The 14,136-nt window shown below is 35.7% G+C and overlaps 1 protein-coding gene across 2 annotated transcripts in view; it reads right to left on the bottom strand.

Moving 5' to 3' along the window:
- MARCHF1 (membrane associated ring-CH-type finger 1) overlaps positions 1–14,136 on the bottom strand; it is a 93,717-nt gene that overhangs the window by 37,952 nt on the left and 41,629 nt on the right. For both annotated transcript variants that reach the window (XM_050896596.1, XM_050896597.1), the window contains exon 2: positions 7,818–7,868. In XM_050896596.1, coding sequence (XP_050752553.1) covers positions 7,818–7,868 — 51 coding nt within the window. The remainder of the gene's footprint in view (positions 1–7,817; positions 7,869–14,136) is intronic.

Raw genomic sequence — 14,136 nt, 5'->3', positions numbered from 1 at the left:
GAGTGGACTGACAGAACAGCGAGAAAATTAAAATACGTTTTAAAAGGTATTCAAGGCAATCAGATCTTCTAGAAGAGCTGAAAAATGTTAAACTGATAAGCCTGAGAAGACCAAAGGGCAGGCTGCATCTCTACAGAGCTGATCACATTTTCAAACAGCAGGAGAGATATAAAACACGTTTAGTATGTGACATTTTGCTCATACGGTTGTTGCTGTGAATTGCAGACTCAGTTGCTCGATACTTCCACTGAAAACATATTTTGATGGTGTTAACAGCAAACCATTTCAATCTGCCTCACAGTCTACTGGCAGCATAGCTGTATGGAATCCAAATTTAAATCCGAGGCTTTGTGATTCTTCAGGATCACCCATGAGGCACAGTGTTGTGGGAAGACAGTTCAATACAAATCATTCTTAAGGCTATGACCTTCCTTTAGCTGATAAGGACATTAGCTTTTAGTATGCAACCCTATCCCATTGTGAGCACCACTACCAAATAGAGGCAAAATACTATAAACCTAAGAGTTCCACAAGATCACACACCAGATGCAAGGGAAGAATGGCTATTAAGCAAGAGTACAAAGTACAAATAATACAAAGATGTAAAGGCTGTCATCCCAAGCTTTTGTACTAGCAAATCAAATTCAGTCACATGTAGGGTCCATAATTAAAATTATTTCTAGCTCACCTTTCACAGACATTTTTGTGGTGTCAGTTTGAAAATTAATAGTACAAGCAAAAATAAATACAGCAAGTACCTGCTGACACTTTGCTTTTATCCAAGGTTCTTAATATCCATTATATTTCACGCATAGATCTTTTGGAAACATCAGTCACCACTATGTGCATTTTTGCCTTTAATGGGATACCAGCTGAGACTTAAGAATGGTGCTTTTGCAAGAAAATAATCTTCTAGCTTTTGGCATTCAAGTAACCCTTTTTACCTCTTGATTAATATCACAACACCAAAAATATTACTAATTCTTTACTACTAGCTCCACGAAATGAAACTCAGAGGTATGAAAACTAAGTCAACATGAGAAATTAAATTGATAATGCATTTGGGCACAATCCTTATGTTCAAATGGTTTTTCAATGCCTGGGTCCACCAGGCAGAGGAGGAACATCAGTGTGTCTACATGCAGTCTAATCCTGGAAAAAAGGACAAGTATCAGTGAGAGGAATTGTTTGTATTTTGTATCTCTTTTTCCACAAAAGAAACGTCTCAATTACACATACTGTGAAGGAACATGAATTGTTCTGACATACATATTAGAAACAGATGGTATATGTATGGTTGGGTATATAATCTTTTTCCACCTCAGCCTCTGTGATTAGTTTTAAGTGATTAGGCATACCTTAAGCTAATTAATGAGGAAAGATGTAGACGACAGCACCAGAGCCACATTGTTGGGCTACATGCTGCTGCTGTGTGAAAAAACATCCCTCCAGACTAAACCCCAGGTGAAGGACTGCTGAAGAAATCCAGCCCTAGAGTCAAGTGTGGGCTCCTGAATTCACCCCTCGTGACCAGCTCCCATTCCCTTTTTTCCCTCACAGCTGCAGGCCTGTTACCATTGCTTCTTTCAGGATCCGTGTACTACAGGGGCTCGGCTTGATCTTAAGCGGTGGTCAGGTCATCCCCATGCTGTAAATGCAAGTTTTATATCACCTTGCCACAAGCATTACCCTTTGAAGGGATAAGGAGAACGGCTAAGCTGGCCCAGTAACCGTACAGTAGGTCTGCACAAGTTCAAGAAACTTTCAGCAGCTATTAAAGCAGGAAGTCAGCTAGACGATTCTTAAGAGTGCTGGAATCAAGCCAAAAATTAAAACTAATTCCTTGAAAAGCTTTTACACTTATTATTTGGGACTGGAGACAGGTGGAAATCTAATTATTTTAAGATAAAAATTACATTACCAGTTTGATTGCTTAAATCTTACATTTCACTCTCAGCTGTAAAGAGGTCTGGACTGTTTCAGCCCTGCTCAGTCAAATTTACTTTCTAGTTCCCCTGCACTGGCATAATGATGTTATGTTTAGTTGCACATAATTCAGAGGAAGGTTTATTTCCTTCTAAAATAATTCACATCAAATTCTTAAAAAAAAATGAACACTTTTAGCTTGTTTGTCTAATCCCTATTGGAGCAAACCTGACATCTGGGCAGGAAAAAAGCCTATGCACCACTTAAGTCTTCAAAAACAAAGCAAGAAAATTCCAACATGCCAAGTTACACACAAGATAATTCAGATTCTTATCTGTGAGCAAGTTTCATTCAATAGGTTTCTACAACTTTTAAATACAAATTTTGATTTTTATCTACTTTAAAATAGCTTTTAATCGTAAAATCATAGAATCATAGAATACCAGGTTGGAAGGGACCTCAAGGATCATCTGGTCCAACCTTTCTTAGCAAAAGCATGGTCTAAGACAAGATGGCCCAGCACCCTGTCCAGCTGAATCTTAAAAGTGTCCAGTGTTGGGGAAACAAAAATAAACTGATGGTGTGATTTCTAAACCCAAGAAAGTTAGTGTTTCTGGTATTCATTATCTGATGTTTAGTTATGGACCTCACAGGTACTGCAGGGCCTTATTTTGTAAATAATTCTGGTCTTATCTCTGTAAATTAAACAGGAGTGGAAGGAATTTCAGGTAGACTCAGGCAAATTCTGCAGTCATGCCTTTTGTTAAACTTATTGTAAATAAAGAATAGATTGTATGGACAAGCCACAAAGTATTCTCTAGATAAAGAAATCAAACATTTATGTCTAAGAGGAAAAATAAGTGCAGCAATAGTTATTATGCCATTGTATCTAGTTCTAGTTTTTTTCCTTTCTCTGCTTTATGTTTTTAATGAACAAAATACTTTTCACTAACTTGTTTACTTTCTGCTGTTGTTTTTTACAGTATATGAGAGTTAAGTGCCAGGTTAGTCTCACCTTTAATATTAACGATTCTGTTTATGAGCAAGAATAATTTAGATGACTAACATAACATTTACACTCATATTTTAATGCCAGTTTTGTATACACGGTATTATTCACTGTAACAACACTTTTGAAGGCTGACATTTTACACTTTGCAAGAGCAAGGACTTATTTTTTTCTTGGTTTATTTTCTTTTTTGAAAGCTCTAAGTTTTCTCTCAGTTGCTCACTACAGTAATCTAGAAGCTACGTTTGGAAAGGATGGAGCTACATGGTTCCTTGAAAAAAACCTCCACCAATCTGGAAGAGAATTATCATTTATGATTAGTGTGAAATTGGCAAAGAACAGTAAGAATAACAAATGTGGATCAACTTGTAACAGTGCAGTCCCCTGTAGCGAAATGCAAGGGGTCACACAATTGCTCTTTAGGATTCAGTCATGCAACAGGTATCTTGGAGATGCTGCAATCCTCTTTCAGGCTATCAATGTCCATGATATGAACTTCTTTAAAAAGAGCATTTAAGTTCCTTTATGCTTTTTCCACCATAAAACCTATCATTTGTGCTTACAATAATTCAGACAGAAGACACTATGCATTCTCTGTTGGTATCACTGCCAAAGACATGGTGGTGTGTTTACCCATTTGTCCTGGTTTCGGCTGGGATAGAGTTGATTGTCTTCTTAGTAGGTGGTACAGCCTCTGTTGCTTTTCATATTCTAAATTAGACCAATGAATATTATCACATAGAATATTCCGAAACGATCACCTCACTTCTTCCTGATGTAACTCAATGGATTTTTATTAGATGGATGCTTCAGAGACTTGTAAATAAAAAGTGTTCTAACACATGCTCCAGGCTTTTGAGAAGCAATTGAGCCAAAACAAAAATCAGGCAATTTGCTCCAAGCCTGAGTTTCTCTGCACTGAAAAATAAGCCCGAAGTTCCCATCAGAGAATTTCAAATCTTACTGCTGAAAGAGCATCCTTCTCTAAGGAGCTCTTGAATCATAATTAACATGCAGAAAGATAATTACAATGTGTTAGAAACATTTCTTCCACAAAGCATTTCAACATAACCAGGCAGCCTCAGAAACACATATAAGCATAACCTCTATGGACTGTAATTCAAACACAAGATTTGTTCCACTGGTTAACCACAACAGAAAGAAATGAATCCACCAGATCCTTCTCAGACTAGCTTTCCTCTTAAATTATACACATATTTAGGAAGACATAACAAGTTTACCAAAAAAATCTACAGTGCACAGAACTAAGCAGTGGCAAACAGGTAATGAAGAAAGTCAAGTTTTTAATTCACTTAGATTTTAAACACACTCAGATAAGATAATTCTAATTCTGAAATCCAGAACACTGCACAAGACTGTCTCTTGCAGACTAAGAATAATAAAGTTGCCTCTTCTACCAGCACCATGGGAAATGGGTCGGAGAGAAAGTCTAAAGGTTAAGAAAAAAATTTTAAAACAGCAAGACTGGTTCATAACTCACATTTCCAATACTTCTATGTTTTTATTTATATGTATTACAGTAGATAGGTTTTGAAAGCCATAGTTAGTAACTAGGGCTCCACTTCTTCACTACGAGATAATATGAAATACAGATCAGTCCCAAATATGATCTATTACTCCCAATGCTAGCAAGGCAGAAGGCAAGAAGACTTGTTTATTGATTTATTGATTCTACATGAAAAATCTAGGTTATTACCAGAAGTGCAGCAGAAATCAGACACTGATACATTTTCCTAATTGTCTCTGCTTGGAAAACCAACTGAAGCAGTTGTTCTTGGAGTCCCAGGGCAGTTTTGTTGATGTAGGCTGAAGCGAATGAATGAATGTCCCAGGTGGATATTCACTGAAGACAGCCACAGCTGACTGTCACTCAGGAGTACCAGGAAACAGGCAGACAGAACTGGGCAGAGTACAGAAGAGTGAGAGTACAAAATGATGCGAGATTACTTTCAAAAAGTAATTACTTTCAAAAACCTGCAATTAACTCAGTGGTTACCCCACAAATGGGATATGTAAGGTCATCGTAATGAGCTGGAAAAGAACACAGAGATGGATCAGCAAATTAGTTTGAGCAAGTGCTCTCTCTCCCTCCTACCTGCCGACCAAAATGGTGCAGGCATGGCACAGGAGGGCCAAGGGCAGGAGGGGTAAAGCACAGTGTCTTACGGGGACAAGGGGCAGTGGGAGCTATAGCCTTACTACACTTAGTTTTCACTGTTCACGTACTCTTGCCCACAAATAAAATTGTAATTGATTCAGCGCTGAGTCAGGTTAACAGAATGAGAGTGCAGGATTTTGCCTTACTCCCGCCGTATTGATGAAGTACTCCATTATACATGTAAAAAAATATCGACTTTCACAGCTAGAGCTACATAATTTTATAGTCACATGAAAATAATTTGTAAATATTCCAGTTGGCTTAACTTTATAATAGTACATGTACAGAAACATATTGACCAGCCCCTGTTTTTACTTAGTAACATGTATTACGGTAGACTTTACAAATAATTTTGTATTGAAATCATATCTAAATATTTTAAGTTTTGTCCTTTCATTTGCCTAAAATAGTTTATTACTCTAAATTCTTACCAGAAACTTATATGCAAGATAAGAAAAGTCTTTGCAACATGCTAAATTTCTGTGCTTTCAATGGACAGCAAAAGTGAATGGTAAAATTGAAGTGTTGATTTCCCCCTCACCCCTCTAGGGAATGTTTGATTTTAAAAGCTATAGATTGAATAGGTATATACTAACTAGTATCTGGTAAATAACAAACAAACCAAAGCCATTCCTTCTCATTATGTCTAGATAAGACATATTCAATATTCAACAATTCAGTTTAATCTGTAATATCATGTAATTCAGGGTTAATGTACCTAGTACGCAAAATTGCCCAAGCATACACTGCAAACCTCAGGTGTCCTCTCTGAACAAACAACTTAAGAGCATTATGAAATATGAATCTGTATTTGCAGAATCTTTGCTATATTCCATTGCACAAATAGGGTGGTACAAAATCCAGTGATATCAGGGAACATCTACTCTGCTCTGGGGCAGGAGCTCCATATACAACCAAGGGTGGCATACACAATACACAGTAACTATTAAAATGTAACTCTCTATTTGACCCTTTTTACCTTATTGATACAGGCAAATGAAAGCAGTAAAAGATAATGTTTTGATTACTGTAGTTTACATTTTTAAGATAAAGACTTTCTAACTTTTCCGTCAATTGAAATTTTTATTGTGTGCAGGATCTGACACTGCACAGAACTCAACTCTTGCCTTTGGTATGTAGTTTACCTCACCTAGAAGCTTCTAATCTTGTTTTCAGGTGCAATATTTGTTACTATTACTTTGTGCCATGCGATATTAACCTGAAAAGTCAGATGTTTGCTTTTCTATGTATACACACATATATACCCTCCCATTTTACAAAAAAAGCATTTTGAATCAGACAACAAACTGGAAACTGGATTTCCAATCAAATGTCTTTCAGCATTTGAAAAGCTTCACTGGCAGGTAGCTTCACATAGAAAAATTGATTCAAAAGAATGAATGATGCTATACATCAGAAAAAGATTAAGTGCATGCCTGAAAACCTTGCTTTTTAACTTACTACTTAAAAAGGTGCAAGTACTCCTTTCTAATAAGCATCTATACTGATTTCTGCAGAAATTACTTCAAAATAAATGTTAGTCACTGCCATGTTTCTCACGTCAGTGAATATATTTATGCTTTGTCACAGTGTAACCCACGCAACTGACTTAAAAAAAGCAGAAAAAGTACTATCAAATCAACATAGATTTACAGTAATTATAACTACAGACATGCATTTAAAACTCTTAGCGAAAATAATACATACAATTCACTGTGATCAAGCTTGTAAGTATATAACCATATACTTTTTAAAAATAGGCAGCAAGTCAGTAAGAGATTCAGCCATATCCTACAACAGGCTGGATATATTCTACATATTTTTCCCTGCATTTTTTTTCCTTCTTAATGTAAAAGAGCAGAACCTAATATATAACTAGTTTCTTTAATTAAAAAAATCACAGTTTTTTGGTTTTTTTTTTTACGGCTCTGAAAAGAAAAGTTTTACAGTGTGTACCCCACAGACAATAATATTGTGGGGAAGGGGCTTAAGGATACTGTGCTTGCACTGGATGCAAAATATTTACTTTTTAGATACAAATGTAATACATGGCAGAGGGTTAGGCTGGGATTCAAACAATTATTGAGGTTTTATCTTTTACCTCCTGTATATCCTGGCTTTTTGGCATAGATTTCAGCCACATCTGAACCAAAAATACAGAAAAAAGGGGGTTAAAAACAAAGAACTCCAGTACAAATCATATTTTGCCCTTTTCTAAAGTTTCCCTTCTCCGTTTCCTAGAAACTAAAAAGCATCTAGATATAAAGTCCTGGCTTCAGTGAACCATAAACCGCTGTAAAAGGAATTCAGAATTCAGTCCAAAATGATGACACGTTCATAGCTTTACACATTACAGCTGTTATTATTTGGGTAGGGCAGGGGGAGAAAAATCAAATAGTAATTCTATCTTAAGCCAAAGTGTTAATGTAACGTTAAGCAGTTGTGGAAAGCAGGTGAAAAAAGTGCAACTGTTATCTACTTCTTATTATTACACATATTACAGTAATGACTAATTGCATATTTATACTTTAAGACGGATTTTACATGGTAACTCTAATGTTAGGCAGCAAAAACTTAAAATCTGATGTTTATAAAGAAAACATCAGAATATGCATATATGGTTAAATGGAGTAAAGTACTGTATTATATTTGATAAACTTAGTTGTCTTTACATTCTATACAAAGGAAATAGATTTCACATACCTTTGAAATATTACTTGATCGACTTGTAGAACGCCCTGGGGATTTGTCATTCTGGAAGACAAAATTAAAAGATGAAAAAAGTTATGTCATTTGAATTCTACCTAAGAAGAAGTTGTACTCTTTTTGTGATTGTGAGTGCACAGTTTCTCTTCCTCTATTTTTCTTCAGTTTGGCTACTGATTGTACAGTGGAAGACAGCTCAACAAATAAACCATTACAATATTCATGCAAATTACATCAGTAAAAGTTGAAAAAAGTTCTGTAAGAAATTAATGTTAGCACTTAATTACTGTTGGTTTATTTTGCAGGTTTTTTTAACAATATTTTGAGTGAAAGATTAATGTATCATCACAGCTTCTCATGAAAACTGGTATTCTTGCATGAAGAGGAAAGTTTCATAACAAATAATAAAATCCACCTAGTTACACTGGACACACCCCTGCTTAAAAAGTTGAATTCATCCTTTCAGAAAAATTAAAACAGTACTAGATGACTTCCTGGCCAGACACGTTCTGAGAACAACAAATTGTAACCAGTAATAGGTGTAGTTCAATTTAACACCTACCCTCCATCCTCTCTCGCTCATGCAAAAAACACATACACACGAACCAACACCATAGGCTGAAATCCATTAATAAAGTATGTGTTGAATAGCTATGTTTCTATATCACAATTTTTTTCTTCTGGTAATCCAAAGGAGGAAGTGAAGCAGCAGTTCAATAATTTGTTCATTATTTACACTTCCCCAGCAATAGTTTCAGCTTCATTTACACTGAAAAGGTAAAAGATATTTCAGAAACAGTGCTCGTCCCCTTGGTAAATGCACGTATCTTAAGGAGATCATGGAAATATTTTTCTCAGCGCTGAGAATGTAGGTTCAAACACTCAGGTGAAACATTCATATAAACAAGATGATTGATTTTCACCTAGAAGGGGTTGAACTAGATACCATTTGTGCAAGTTTGTTAGATAACCTACTTGGGGGAACGGGGGGACAAAACCCAAAGTAGACCTTTCACCTGTGCAGCTTAATTTGCAATGCATGCATCACTGTGGCAGGCAGACACATGCATACATGTACATAAAAGGCTTTCAACTTGACTATGACCCACCTCTCCTCACCCTTCATTTAAAGAACTATGGAAAAATACAGAAGCTGCCAGTTAAAAAAGATTAAATTTCCTACTCGATTAATGTGCATGTCTAGTCTAGAAATTAGTATTTCCCCAATAATTTGGAGCAGAGAACAGTTTTGCAATGGCAAAAATGACAAAAAAAAAACCTTAGGCAATTTGTCAGCAAACATTTAGGAAAAAACACTTTGCCATTTTTATATTAAAAAAGCTGCTTCGATCTCAACCCCAGTAAGCACACCCATATGAAAAATAGTTCCAAACCTACTTGTTTCATATACCTACTGTATCTCTCTTCCTTCAGACTAGTAGGTAGCTTATGTTTTTGTTCCATCCCTCAGCACCACCAATCTTTTGCACTGCAAATATTAATATACTGAACTATCTCTCTTTTTACTTTGTCTTCACTAAGTAGCACAACGGACTCTTGCCCTCAAAAAACCAGCATCACTGAACTCCCTGACCATACATCATTTCTGCATTTTATTCTACCATACCAGCTAATTCTCAGGACTCAAATACCTTCAAGTTTGTGTATCAGAATTTTTTCTTTAAAAAAAAAATAAAAAAAGAATTCTTCAAGTTACGCACTCATTTATTACATCTTGTCCTTGAGGTTGGCCCTGCTTTGAACAGTGAAGTGAACCAGATGATTCTTTCTAACCTGAAGTATTCCATGATCCAAATATTACTTCTGTGATATATTATCCACTGTAGCTTTGGTAATAAATTAATAATTGCTTATCCTTTCTAGACAACATTAAATATATACAGTTTTGAATGTCTTCATTTATATCCATAGAAAATACACTTTGGATATTCTGGGTCAATGTTCAGAGAAGCTCTGCTTTGACTAAAAATAATAGAAGTTATGGACCCATGAAATTAATTCCCCTTTTGTGGTTAGAAATTATGAGCGGGGATCATAGCTGAGAAACCCCCTGCTAAAAGCATGTAAACTTTATCATCCATCATTTGAACTAAAGAAATATTTTGTATTTTCTGACAGTGTAGTGAACTCTGGAACTCTAACTTCCTTTCTTTTAACAATCTATCACGCAAGATTCATTTTAAAAATCTATTTCCTGACTACAGCTCTCTAGGCTTTTTACATGATCCATTCTTCGCAATGGCACATATCTCCTTCACTTTAGTTACAACAAGCTCCCTACTCTCTAACTGAAAACTCCTAGCATCCACACTCTGCAAAGTATTAGCTCATACACTGAATGGTCTACGTTGAGAGAAAGAGTGCTGGCTTGACAGCTTTTGGAAAAGTAAATAAATAAATAAATTTAATCATAATGTCCAAGTTCAGGTATTTCATGGTGATTTATCCTTAAGAGCATATAAATAAAACACAAAATGTTGCACTAAATACCCCTACGTAAATCGAAGATAGAATTCTTCATTCAAGTTCACATTGAACTTGCATGACTGTTCATACAAAGAAAGAACAGAATAGAAAAGTTACGGCAAAATCTCTTTTGAAATGTGTCCTTAAAGAATGTCTATGTGCTTCGACTTCAATGGTTTATGTTTACAAAGTACTCACATTGTTAAGAATAATTGATTCCTTTTCTTACTGTAAGTGAAGAGAAACTATCTTTATTGAAGAATGTTTTTCCCACAAGCTTGCTAAACACTAATAAAAAGATTTTTTTCCACACATTCAATATTAATTTACATTTGAAAGGTTATATCCAAAGAAATATATGTTCAAACACCTATACATATTTTTGTGCATCAGGGAGACGTCTTATCATGTCCTTCCAATCAGATTATTTCAAAGAAAGTAGCATTCACCTTTTAGAATTAACACTTCTCAGCAGGAATTATTTAATGTCTGTAATGAGGGTTCTTGATCTCCCTGACTGAGTTTTCTAAATTTACAGATACAGAGTTCTGGCCCTTGAGCAAAGTGAAAACAAAATATTGAAGAGAGATCTCTTGCTAAAATTTTCAAACTGTCTTTTCCTCCAGTTAACAAAACAGCAAAACTACTCCTTCCAAGACTCCTGGCCATGATAGGTACGAGTTTTTCGGGTTGTATGTTGCATTATGCAGTCCACATTGAAATGCCCCTCCTTATTTCCAGACATCCTGTACCACCAATACCTCATCTCTTCTATCTTGTCTTACATCCTGCAAACACTCATCAGGTATCTCTTCAAAACTGTGATAGCACAGAAACAAGTTCCTGTAACTATTCCACTGGAATATCAAGAAAAATCAGTCTGTGTTTGTAGATTTCCCAAGAATTCAGTTTTACCCAGATCATTTACAAGTATATCATTGAAAACACAATTCAGCCTTCAAAATAAATTCTGGGAGGAAGACAAAAGAGAAATAATGCCATGAAATTTCAGATTATGACATGTTCATGAAACTGCTTTGGGGGGAATGTTATGTGCACCTGTCCCACCACATCATACCAAGAAAACAACTCTGTATGTAACAAGGAGTTAAAATAATTAAAATTAAAATGATTGCAAAATTTCTCTTTTTGTGACAGTAAACCACCTCCTAAAATTTCATTTCAGCACAAGACTGAGTTCTTGAACTGATATTATTTGCAGGGACCAGCTTAAATATAAGACCATTAAACTTTCTGATGCTTAAAGATACAGTTTTCCCCAACTTGCAAATGTGACTTACTTTGCTAACAAACAGATTTTTTTATTAAAGCAAGACGATAAAACTCTGGGTGGGTAGAGGAACAGGGCAGTAATAACAAATTCCTGAATTACTGCTGTGAACAGTTCAGGCTCTTATTCTAAAGAGGAAAGTGGTAGATTAGCTGGTTGCTTTCTGACTCGCACTGAATATTCATATGTACGGTTAATGATTTTAAGTCTTGCTGGGTAGCAAAGCGCATTTTAAACTATTCAATTCATTTGTCTGGTTTCTTTCCTTTAGCTGCCCCTTGCTCTGCTTTGGCTCTGACCATCACTCAGGGTGACCCAGGCAGCTTGCTAACGGATTGCGCTTCATCTCTCTGAAGAGAGCACGATAGCCTCAAGAACTAATCACAATATCTCAATTCACAGGAGAATCTTAAGCAACAACTTCTGTCACACACATACACCTAACCCACCCCCCCAAAAAAAACTTTGCACAAAATATTTCACCTTTGTTTTCTTTTCTGTGGGCTCTAACCTTTGCATCCCAGTAGTGCAACGTGTTGCTTCACACATCTGCACACAGTCCTCAGGCTTAGAGTTCTATACATGATTGTAACGACAGATTTTCTTCTAGAAGTCATATCACAACATATCGCAAAAATAAATGTCTCCTAAATGTAAGGACAACACAAGCCAAACAAACATGTTTTTCCCTGCCTAAAGTCCATTTCCACCTAGTACCCCCTCACTGCATCCGCACAGGAGCCTCCTTTCAGCACCTTTTCACTTCTGGAATTCTGAATAGGAGCAGAAACTGCTTTCGCTTTACGGCCTGAGCTATTAGATATGCAGATGATCTCAACTAGCAATGTCAGTCGCTGGAAGACTAAAGAGCAGGAATTAACATTATTAAAATCGATGTGTGGGCTTGGTATACTTATTTCAATACCTTAACGTGAAAATGGAAAGACAAAAACACAAAACAGGCAACATTCGCCTGAACTGATAAACAAAAACTCCAATGCCCATAATTAACTAAGACATAAACACACTGTGTAATTACTGGGCATCATGCATAATTTTACTCTGGAACCCAGAATGTTTTCAATATCAAAGAACACTGGGTTCAAAGTGCCAACTCACAGAAGAAAAGTCTGCTGGGAATATTAAAGACTGTGATGCAGATGCAACCGTTAACTAAAATAATAATAAAATATAAATAACAATAACTATTAATAAAAATTAAATAAAATATCAACAAAATATATATAGTGTAATATGTATTGTTTATATTATTCATATATACTATATCACATCTATATATATAAACAAAACATCTAAATTGATATAACTATCTATCTATGAATGTATTTATATGTATAGATATGTAAATGTATTCACTCTTTTCCTAGTTATCTGCTACTGGACATGGCCAGAGCCAGGATACACTGTCTCCCACAGTGTGGTTATTGTTACATTATTCAAGAACTATTTCACAGTTTCTCATGTTGGGGTCTAAATTATTAAAACAAATACAAGTATATACATATTTATTTATGACTATGTATACCAAGAAGATAATGACAATGTCACTACTGACAGAGCATACAACCTGCGTCTTGGCCAGTTCGGACTTGGACAGCCTTTCCTCTGCAAGAAGGAGGGGCAGGGAGAGATCTGTTGCTGGCGATAGCATTCTAACAACTTTCAGAGTAACTGGCAATTTCTAAACAGCTTTGATGTGGGGAATTTGAGTCCTGGAAGGAACTCAAAGCATATTTTAGCCCTAAAATAATACTGAGAAAGCAGTTCATCATGAATTGCAAGTTATCTTTTATTATTTATGGAATTATTTTCTGTGCTGTTACATATTTTATATAATTTTTTCATACTTTCAAATATTCAACAGTTAGCCACATAACTCCTCTTATAAATGAATCATACCACTAAATCACCAAATATAAAATTATTGGTAGTTAAGTCTGTGTTTGAAAATGTAAGAAAATTTATCTCCCTTCTTTGTAAACAAATAACTTGCCATTCTAATAAATTTTAACTTCACCAAGAAGTTCAACATTCATGTCAAATCACCTAAGGTCACTAGGCAAAAAGCCTGTGGACAAGGTAAATCTAAACAGACTGAAGGTCTCTATTGTAAAGCACAGCTGTGCAAAACCAGCTGACTATCACAAACAAAGCTTCTGAGGATGCTGCAGCATTTCAAACATGCCATTCTGACTGTCATCTCTGGAAACAGACTACATAATCCAGTGCGACATAAAGAAGCCAGTTTTATCACCCTAGAAGTTGCATATTTACCGTATTTATATGTGGGTAGAATAGTACATAGCAATGATCAAGGAACCTCCCTATTAGCGGGCTGTTGGGTAACCTTACATAAGAATAATGTACAGGTGCTTTACTTGTCATATGCCCTGTTACTTATTTTGCAATTAAGATATCTTTGTGGCCAGATTTGCAGCACATAAGACCATAAAAATCGCACATTGGTACTTTCACTGCAATAAGGTTTGGAGTTAAACATTTTAGGAAGTTATTTTC

Source organism: Gymnogyps californianus, chromosome 4 (genome assembly GCF_018139145.2).
Source record: "Gymnogyps californianus isolate 813 chromosome 4, ASM1813914v2, whole genome shotgun sequence".
NCBI lineage: Eukaryota > Metazoa > Chordata > Aves > Accipitriformes > Cathartidae > Gymnogyps > Gymnogyps californianus.
This window is presented reverse-complemented; position numbering and strand designations above follow the sequence as displayed.